Source organism: Larus michahellis, unplaced genomic scaffold (genome assembly GCF_964199755.1).
Source record: "Larus michahellis unplaced genomic scaffold, bLarMic1.1 SCAFFOLD_188, whole genome shotgun sequence".
Classification (NCBI taxonomy): domain Eukaryota; kingdom Metazoa; phylum Chordata; class Aves; order Charadriiformes; family Laridae; genus Larus; species Larus michahellis.
The window spans coordinates 253,582-263,181 of NW_027435975.1; the positions used below are offsets into that span (position 1 = coordinate 253,582).

The 9,600-nt window shown below is 60.8% G+C and overlaps 1 protein-coding gene across 1 annotated transcript; it reads left to right on the forward strand.

Annotated features, from left to right (window-relative positions):
* The first annotated feature begins 3,911 nt into the window (after window positions 1–3,911).
* Window positions 3,912–9,338, forward strand: LOC141736805 (protein NDRG2-like). Its single transcript, XM_074571380.1, has 12 exons — window positions 3,912–4,308; window positions 5,110–5,172; window positions 5,254–5,314; window positions 5,971–6,057; window positions 6,514–6,570; window positions 6,786–6,880; window positions 7,285–7,329; window positions 7,439–7,490; window positions 7,613–7,660; window positions 7,727–7,762; window positions 8,174–8,225; window positions 9,202–9,338. Exons 1-12 carry the CDS (start codon window positions 3,926–3,928, stop codon window positions 9,336–9,338), a joined length of 1,116 nt encoding a protein of 371 aa, XP_074427481.1. The 5' UTR covers window positions 3,912–3,925.
* Window positions 9,339–9,600: the final 262 nt, after the last annotated feature.

Here is a 9,600-nt window from a genome sequence, read left to right on the forward strand (position 1 = left end):
TGAAACCCTATGTCAGAGACACTGAGAAGAAGCCCCAATGTTCCCTCCAGGCACTTTCAGTGTGGGTGCCTTCTCCACGTGGTTCCTGGTTTCACTGCAGCTCTGAAGAGAACGTTAGCAAAGAGGTAACCGGGACAGTGAAAACAGTACTCAAAGACAGGGAGAGCAAGCTCTCTCTTGGCACTTTGGATGTGGGACATACAGCGAGATGTTTGCTGCTTTTGCGTTTGGCTGTTGGGAGATTTACAGCACAAAGATATCTAGTTGATTTGAAGCAGTTCCGAGAAAGTCTAAACATAATCCCCACTTCTCCCTCCTGGCACTTTCCATGTGGGAGATATAGCAGGATGTATATTGGTTTTGAGGACAACTCAATGGACAGTGTAGGGAGAAAAGGTCCTGGCTCCTTGAATGCCGTTTCTGGAGACACTGCGATCAATGTGGGAGATATGTCAAGATGTGTGTTTGTTTTGAGGACGGCTCTCTGGAGAGTCTTAGCAAAGAGGTCACACAGATAATCAGAGCAATTCTCAGAGACACTGAGAACAAGCTCGACAATTCCCTCCTGGCACTTTCCCTGTAGGAGATACCGCAAGACGTTTCTGTACATTGGGCACTGCGCTCTGCAGGGTGTTAGCAGAGACTTTCCCGGGACAGTGAAACCCTATGTCAGAGACACTGAGAAGAAGCCCCAATGTTCCCTCCAGGCACTTTCAGTGTGGGTGCCTTCTCCACGTGGTTCCTGGTTTCACTGCGGCTCTGAAGAGAACGTTAGCAAAGAGGTAACCGGGACAGTGAAAACAGTACTCAAAGACAGGGAGAGCAAGCTCTCTCTTGGCACTTTGGATGTGGGACATACAGCGAGATGTTTGCTGCTTTTGCGTTTGGCTGTTGGGAGATTTACAGCACAAAGATATCTAGTTGATTTGAAGCAGTTCCGAGAAAGTCTAAACATAATCCCCACTTCTCCCTCCTGGCACTTTCCATGTGGGAGATATAGCAGGATGTATATTGGTTTTGAGGACAACTCAATGGACAGTGTAGGGAGAAAAGGTCCTGGCTCCTTGAATGCCGTTTCTGGAGACACTGCGATCAATGTGGGAGATATGTCAAGATGTGTGTTTGTTTTGAGGACGGCTCTCTGGAGAGTCTTAGCAAAGAGGTCACACAGATAATCAGAGCAATTCTCAGAGACACTGAGAACAAGCTCCACAATTCCCTCCTGGCACTTTCCCTGTAGGAGATACCGCAAGACGTTTCTGTACATTGGGCACAGCGCTCTGCACGGTGTTAGCAGAGACTTTCCCGGGACAGTGAAACCCTATGTCAGAGACACTGAGAAGAAGCCCCAATGTTCCCTCCAGGCACTTTCAGTGTGGGTGCCTTCTCCACGTGGTTCCTGGTTTCACTGCAGCTCTGAAGAGAACGTTAGCAAAGAGGTAACCGGGACAGTGAAAACAGTACTCAAAGACAGGGAGAGCAAGCTCTACATTACTCTCTTGGCACTTTGGATGTGGGACATACAGCCAGATGTTTGCTGCTTTTGCGTTTGGCTGTTGGGAGATTTACAGCACAAAGATATCTAGTTGATTTGAAGCAGTTCTGAGAAAGTCTAAACATAATCCCCACTTCTCCCTCCTGGCACTTTCCATGTGGGAGATATAGCAGGATGTATATTGGTTTTGAGGACAACTCAATGGACAGTGTAGGGAGAAAAGTTCCTGGCTCCTTGAATGCCGTTTCTGGAGACACTGCGATCAATGTGGGAGATATGTCAAGATGTGTGTTGGTTTTGAGGACGGCTCTCTGGAGAGTCTTAGCAAAGAGGTCACACGGATAATCAGAGCAATTCTCAGAGACACTGAGACCAAGCTCCACAATTCCCTCCTGGCACTTTCCCTGTAGGAGATACCGCAAGACGTTTCTGTATATTGGGCACTGCGCTCTGCAGGGTGTTAGCAGAGACTTTCCCGGGACAGTGAAACCCTATGTCAGAGACACTGAGAAGAAGCCCCAACGTTCCTTCCAGGCATTTTCAGTGTGGGTGCCTTCTCCACGTGGTTCCTGGTTTCACTGCAGCTCTGAAGAGAATGTTAGCAAAGAGGTAACCGGGACAGTGAAAACAGTACTCAAAGACAGGGAGAGCAAGCTCTACATTACTCTCTTGGCACTTTCGATGTGGGACATACAGCCAGATGTTTGCTGCTTTTACATTTGGCTGTTGGGAGATTTACAGCACAAAGATATCTAGTTGATTTGAAGCAGTTCCGAGAACGTCTAAACATAATCCCCACTTCTCCCTCCTGGCACTTTCCATGTGGGAGATATAGCAGGATGTATATTGGTTTTGAGGACAACTCAATGGACAGTGTAGGGAGAAAAGGTCCTGGCTCCTTGAATGCCGTTTCTGGAGACACTGCGATCAATGTGGGAGATATGTCAAGATGTGTGTTGGTTTTGAGGACGGCTCTCTGGAGAGTCTTAGCAAAGAGGTCACAGGGATAATCAGAGCAATTCTCAGAGGCACTGAGAACAAGCTCCACAATTCCCTCCTGGCACTTTCCCTGTAGGAGATACCGCAAGACGTTTCTGTATATTGGGCACTGCGCTCTGCAGGGTGTTAGCAGAGACTTTCCCGGGACAGTGAAACCCTATGTCAGAGACAGTGAGAAAAAGTCCCAACGTTCCTTCCAGGCACTTTCAGTGTGGGTGCCTTCTCCACATGGTTCCTGGTTTCACTGCAGCTCTGAAGAGTATGTTAGCAAAGAGGTAACCGGGACAGTGAAAACACTACTCAAAGACAGGGAGAGCAAGCTCTACATTACTCTCTTGGCACTTTGGATGTGGGACATACAGCGAGATGTTTGCTGCTTTTGCATTTGGCTGTTGGGAGATTTACAGCACAAAGATATCTAGTTGATTTGAAGCAGTTCCGAGAAAGTCTAAACATAATCCCCACTTCTCCCTCCTGGCACTTTCCATGTGGGAGATATAGCAGGATGTATATTGGTTTTGAGGACAACTCAATGGACAGTGTAGGGAGAAAAGGTCCTGGCTCCTTGAATGCCGTTCCTGGAGACACTGCGATCAATGTGGGAGATATGTCAAGATGTGTGTTGGTTTTGAGGACGGCTCTCTGGAGAGTCTTAGCAAAGAGGTCACAGGGATAATCAGAGCAATTCTCAGAGACACTGAGAACAAGCACTTTCCCTGTAGGAGATACTGCAAGACGTTTCTGTATATTGGGCACAGCACTCTGCACGGTGTTAGCAGAGACTTTCCCGGGACAGTGAAACCCTATGTCAGAGACACTGAGAAGAAGCCCCAATGTTCCCTCCAGGCACTTTCAGTGTGGGTGCCTTCTCCACATGGTTCCTGGTTTCACTGCAGCTCTGAAGAGAATGTTAGCAAAGAGGTAACCGGGACAGTGAAAACAGTACTCAAAGACAGGGAGAGCAAGCTCTCTTAGATGGGGGACCAGGCCCACACATGGGGGGCCCAGACCCAGAGATGGGGGTTCCAGACCCACAGATGGGGGTCCCAGACCTGGAGATGGGGGTTCTAGACCCACACCTGGGGGTCCCAAACCCATAGATGGGGGACCAGGCCCAGAGATGGGGGGACAGACCCACACATGGGGGGCCCAGACCCAGAGATGGGGGACCAGGGCCACACCTGGGGGTTCTAGACCCATAGAGGTGGGTCCCAGAGCCACACATGGGGGGCCCAGACCCATAGATGGGGGACCAGGCTCACACACGGGGGGCCGAGACCCAGAGGTGGGGGGACGGACCCACACATGGGGGGCCCAGACCCAGAGACGGGTGTTCCAGACCCACACCTGGGGGTCCTAGACCTGGAGATAGGGGTTCTAGACCCACACCAGGGGGTCCAAGACCCATAGATGGGGGACCCAGACCCAGAGATGGGGGGACAGACCCACAGGTGGGGGTCCCAGCCCCATAGATGTGTGTGCCCCTGGACACCTGGGTCCCCTCTGCCCCATAGATCCGGGTCCAGCCCCATAGGTGGGGGTCCCCCCGGCCACCTGGGTCCCCTCCCCAGTCCCCTGGGTCCCCCCTCCCCGGGCACCTGGGGCCCTTCCATCCCTTCCCTGGCCCCATGGGTGCCCCCTGCCCCACGGCCGTGGGTCCAGCCCCATAGCCGTGGGGTGGGGCCGTCCCCAGACGAGTCGTGCTTCACCCCGCTCTTCGCCCACGAGGAGATGGGGGAGATCGTCAAGAACTTCCTGGTGGTCCACGTCGACCCCCCCGGCATGGAGGAGGGCGCCCCCCCCTACCCCCCAGGGTGCGACCCACGGCGCCCCGCGACCCCCATCGCCCGCCCCCCAACCCCCCCCCCCCCAGCCCCGCTGATCCCGCCCCGCTTGATCCCGCTTGAACCCTTGATTGACCACCTTGAGTCTCCGTTGCCCCTCCCCGTTGGCCCCGCTGACCCCCAAGTTGGCCCCGCTGACCCACAGTTGACCTCCCATGATCCCATTGACCCCCAAGTTGGCCCCATTGACCCCACCGACCCCCGAGTTGACCCTGTTGGCCCCCCAGTTGCCTTCATTGACCCCCAAGTTGGCCCCGCTGACCCCCAAGTTGGCCCCGTTGACCCACAGTTGACCTCCCATGATCCCATTGACCCCACCGACCCCCGAGTTGACCCTGTTGGCCCCCCAGTTGGCTTCATTGACCCCCAAGTTGGCCCCGCTGACCCCCAAGTTGGCCCCGTTGACCCACAGTTGACGTCCCATGATCCCATTGACCCCACCGACCCCCGAGTTGACCCTATTGGCCCCCCAGTTGGCTTCATTGACCCCCAAGTTGGCCCCACCGACCTCCCGGTTGACCCCAGTGACCCCCAAGTTGGCCCCGCTGACCCCCAAGTTGGCCCCGCTGACCCACAGTTGACCTCCCATGATCCCATTGACCCCCAAGTTGGCCCCGTTGACCCACAGTTGACCTCCCATGATCCCATTGACCCCCAAGCTGGCCCCATTGACCCCCAAGCTGTCCCTATTGACCCCACCAACCCCCGAGTTGACCCCGTTGACCCCCTGTCACCCCCCCGTTGACCCGTTGACCCCCCCCTGCCCCCCAGGTACCAGTACCCCTCGCTGGAGCAACTGGCCGAGATGATCCCCTGCATCCTCCTGTACCTCAAGTGAGTTGGGGGGCTGCCCCATAGCGGGGGGGGGGGGTCAGGATGACCTTGACCTCGTGACACTCCACCCCCCGCCCCCAGCATCGTCAGCATCATCGGGATGGGGGTGGGGGCCGGCGCCTTCGTCCTGGCGAAATTTGGGGTGAGTGGGGCTGGGGGGGGGGTGGGCACATGGAGGGGCTCGGGGGTGGTTATGGGGCATCTTGGGGGGGGGAGATCTGTGGGTCCTTGGAGGGGGGGTCCTGAGGGTCTCTGGGGGGGGTGTATGGGGCATCTGGGGGGGGTTCTGTGGGGTTCTGTGGGTCTCAGGGGGGCTATGGGTCACCTGGGGGGGATCTGTGGGTCTGGCGGGGGGGTTGCGGGGCATCTGGGGGGACACATGTGGGTCGGGGGGGGGGGGAGTGTCATTGTGGGTCTGGAGGGGGTTTGGGGGGGTTCCTTGGGGGAGAACTTGGGGGTCGCTGTGGGGCTGGAGGGATCTGGGGGGGTTCTGGAGGGGTCCTGAAGGGTCTCCGGGGGGGGAATTTGGGGGTCTGGGGGGGTCGCCGTGGGTCTGGAGGGCTCTGGGGGGGGAATCTATGGGGCTGGGGAGGTCGCTATGGGGCAGGGGGGTCGCTGTGGGGCAGGAGGGCCCTTGGGTGGGATCGCTGTGGGTCCGGAGGAGGTTTGAGGAGCTCCTGCGTTGGGTTCTTGGGGGTCACTGTGGGGCCGGCGGGGAATCTATGGGTCCGGGGAGGTGTCTATGTGGCAGAGAGGGCTGCCGTGGGGCAGGAGGTGACCCCCGGCCCTGCCCCACAGCTGCTGCACCCCGAGGCGGTGGAGGGGCTGGTGCTGGTCAACGTCGACCCCCAGGCCAAGGGCTGGATGGACTGGGCCGCGCACAAGGTGGGGCGGCCGTGGGGCGGCCATGGGGCGGCTGTGGGGCGCTCTAGTGGGTCTCCGTGGGCATATGGGGCACCTTTAGGTCTTCTATGGGTCTCCATGGGGCACCTATGGGTCACTTATGGGTCTCCATGGGGCTACGGAGCAGCCGCGGGTCACTTATGGGTCTCCACGGCGCTATGGGGCACCTCTAGATGTTCTGTGGGTCACTTACGGGTGTCCATGGGACTATGGGGCACCTATGGGTCCCGCCGGGTCCCTGTGGGTCCCACGGGTCTCTGTGGGTCCCATGGGTCCCAATGGGTCCCGTGGGTCTCTATGGGTCACTGTGGGTCTCTATGGGTCTTATGGGTCACTATGGGTCTCTGTGGGTCCCATGGGTCCCTGTAGGTTCCATGGGTCCCGTGGCTCCTTATGGGTCGCTGTGGGTCCCATGGCGCCCCACTTGCTGCCCCACAGCTCTCGGGCCTGACGTCCTCCACCACCGACATGATCCTGGCCCATCTCTTCACCCAGGTGGGGCCGGGGGCACTTGTGGGGCCGGGGGGAGGAACTTGTGGGGCTGGGGGCATCAGTTATGGGTCCTGGGGGGTCACTTGTGGGTCGGTGGTGAGTCAGCCGTGGCCCTGGGGTGGGTCAGTTATGGGTCTCGGGGTGGGTTACGGGTCGGTTGTGGGTCCGGGGGAGCGGCGGGGGGTCAGTTGCGGCTCACTTGTGGGTCTGCCCCACAGGAGGAGCTGTCGGCCGCCCCCCCGGCCGTGCAGAGCAGCCGGGCCCGGCTGGGGGCGACCCCCAACGCCCCCCTGCTGTGGGGCATGTACAACAGGTGGGGGGCTGTGGGGCACTGGGAGGCACTGGGCTGTACTGGGGGGCACTGGGAGGGGGCTGGGGGGCACTGGGAGGGCACTGGGTTATACTGGGAGGCACTGGGGGGGGGCTGTGGGGCACTGGGAGAGCACTGGGATATACTGGGAGGCACTGGGAGGGGGCTGTGGGGCACTGGGCTATACTGGGAGGCACTGGGAGGGGGCTGTGGGGCACTGGGAGGGACTGGGCTGTACTGGGGGGCACTAGGAGGGACTGGGCTGTACTGGGAGGCACTGGGAGGGCACTGGGCTATACTGGGAGGGCACCGGGGGGGCACCGGTGTGTACTGGTGTGTACTGGGGGCACTCACCGTGGCGGTGGCGGCTCCCTGCTCCTGCTCCTGCTCCTGCCGGGGCCGCGCAGCCGCGGTGACCTGGGCCTGGCGCGCAGCGGGGCCGGCAGCCTGCGGTGAGCGACCCCCCCTCGCCCCTCTGACCTTTGACCCCGTGCCTCCGGGATGGCCTCCGACCCCCCACAGTGACCTTTGACCCCCTCTCCCCTCCACCCCCCCCCAAAGCTGCCCCATGTTGCTGGTGGTGGGCGACGGCTCCCCCCACGAGGAGGCCGTGGTGAGTGACGTCACCTGACCCCGCCCCCCCGTGAGGTCACGTGCCGGGGTCACATGGCCCGTCCCGTGACCCTCGTGGAGTCACGTGACCCCCGCCACGGCCCGTACCCCCCCCCCCCCCAGGTGGAGTGCAACGCCAAGCTGGACCCCACCCAGACCTCCTTCCTCAAGGTGACCTTTGACCCCCCGACGCCGTGACCTTTGACCCCCTACACCGTGACCTTTGACACCCCACAGATGGCGGACGGAGGGGGGCAGCGCCAGCTCAGCCAGGTGAGGGGTCAAAGGTCACCAGTGCCAACGGGGGGGGCGTGGCTTAAGGGAGAGGGGGCGTGGTCTGGGAGACTGAGGGGGCATGGCCTAAGGGGGGGTGTGGCCTGGCACCGGCCTTCTATGGGGAGCTGTAGTGGCAGGGCTTGGAAGGGAGGGGGCGTGGCGTAAGGGGGCACCAAAGCCATAGAAGGGGTTGGTTGGGGGGGGCGTGGCTAAGGGGGGAGGGGGCGTGGCCTCAGGGCGTCCCCCATATAAGGGGGGTGTGGGTGTGGTTTGAGGGGGAGGGGGCGTAGCCTAAGGGGAGGGAGCGGGGCTTAAAGGGGAGGGGCCCCCTATGGGGGGGTTGGGGTGTGGCTTAAAGGGGGCGTGGCCTAAAGGGGCATGGTCTTGACCCCCCCCCGCCCCCCCCAGCCAGCCAAGCTGACAGAGGCCTTCAAGTACTTCGTGCAGGGCATAGGCTACAGTGAGTACAATTAGTGCTCATTAATATTCATGAGAGCTCATTAACCACACCCCCCCCCCCCCCCCCCCCCCCCCGGGGAGAAATTAGCACCCAAGGGGGGGGGCAATTAATTGCCCTGGGGGGTAATGAAGACCCCCGGGGACAGCAATTAATGACCCCTGGGTTAATTAGTGCTCCGGGGGGGGTAATTAACTGCTTTTCCTGGGGTATAAATCTGCCCGAGGGGGTGGGGTGCATTATTAGCCCCCCTGCAGGTTAATTAATGGCCCTGGGGGGGTAATGAATGGCTGCGGGGGGGGGGGGGGGGTGTGTGGGGGTAATCAGTGACCCGGGGGGGTAATTAATTGCTCTGGGGGGTTAATTACCCCGCCCCCCCAGTCCCCCACGTCCTGGACCGCAAGCGCAGCGTGGGGCCAGGTAGGGAGAGACGTCAGCGATGACGTCAGCTGTGATGTCACGCGTGAGGCCACACCCTCCCCCCCGCCTCACGTCACCTCCCCCCTCCCCTCCCCCCCTCCAACGTGTGACGGCACCGCCCCTTTGTGAGGTCACGTGTGATGTCACGGGGTGCACGAGGGGCGTGGCCTCGGGCAGGGGGCGTGGCCTCGGGGACACATCCCCTGCACTAACCCCGTGGGGGGGCGTGGCCTAATAAAGGGGGCGTGTCCTGCAGCTCCGCACTAACCCCACTGGGGGCTTGGGGGCATGGCTTGCGGCAAGGGGGCGTGGCCTCCTCCCTTCCATTAACCCTATTGGAGCCGCTTGGAGGGGGCAGGGCCTGTTTCCTTGCGTTGGCGTGGGGCGGGGCTTCGGGGAGGGGGCGTGGCCTACACGCCGGGGGCGGGGCCTGAGGGCATTTCCCCCAGCACTAACCCCCCTGGGGGGGGGGGGGCGCTGCGGGGGGTGGGGGGGGGCTCCAAGGGGCGGGGCTTGCGGGGCAGGGGGCGTGTCCCCTGACGCCACGCCCTCCCGGCAGTGGCGGCAGCGGCCATGACGCGCCTCTCCCGCTTCCGCACCGCCTCCGTCTCCAGCTCCGCCTCCGGGGAGGGCGAGCGGGGCTGCAGCCGCACCCTCTCTCGGGGCAGCCTGGGGGGGGGCGCCCCCGCCCCATAGACCCCGCCCCGCTTTGGGTTTGGAAGGCCACGGGAACCCCCCAAAAAAACGCACCCGGGAAGCGCCAAAACCACTCCAGGGTCCCGTCCCCCCCCCCCCAAGTCCCCCCCCAAACCCCCTTGGAACCCCCCCCCCCAATCCATCCCCAACTCCCCCCCCTCCCCCCCCCAAAAACCCTGGGATGCCCCAAAACCACCCCAGGACCCCCAAAAATCCACCCAGGACCCCCCCAAATCTACCCAAGGCCTCCCTGAATCCCCCC

Coding starts and splice junctions, on each gene's coding strand:
- LOC141736805 (XM_074571380.1), top strand. CDS start 3,926: ATGGGGGGACAGACCCACAGGTGGGGGTCCCAGCCCCATAGATGTGTG. Junction 5,315..5,970: donor TCGTCCTGGCGAAATTTGGG/GTGAGTGGGGCT, acceptor CCTGCCCCACAG/CTGCTGCACCCCGAGGCGGT. Junction 6,058..6,513: donor TGGACTGGGCCGCGCACAAG/GTGGGGCGGCCG, acceptor GCTGCCCCACAG/CTCTCGGGCCTGACGTCCTC.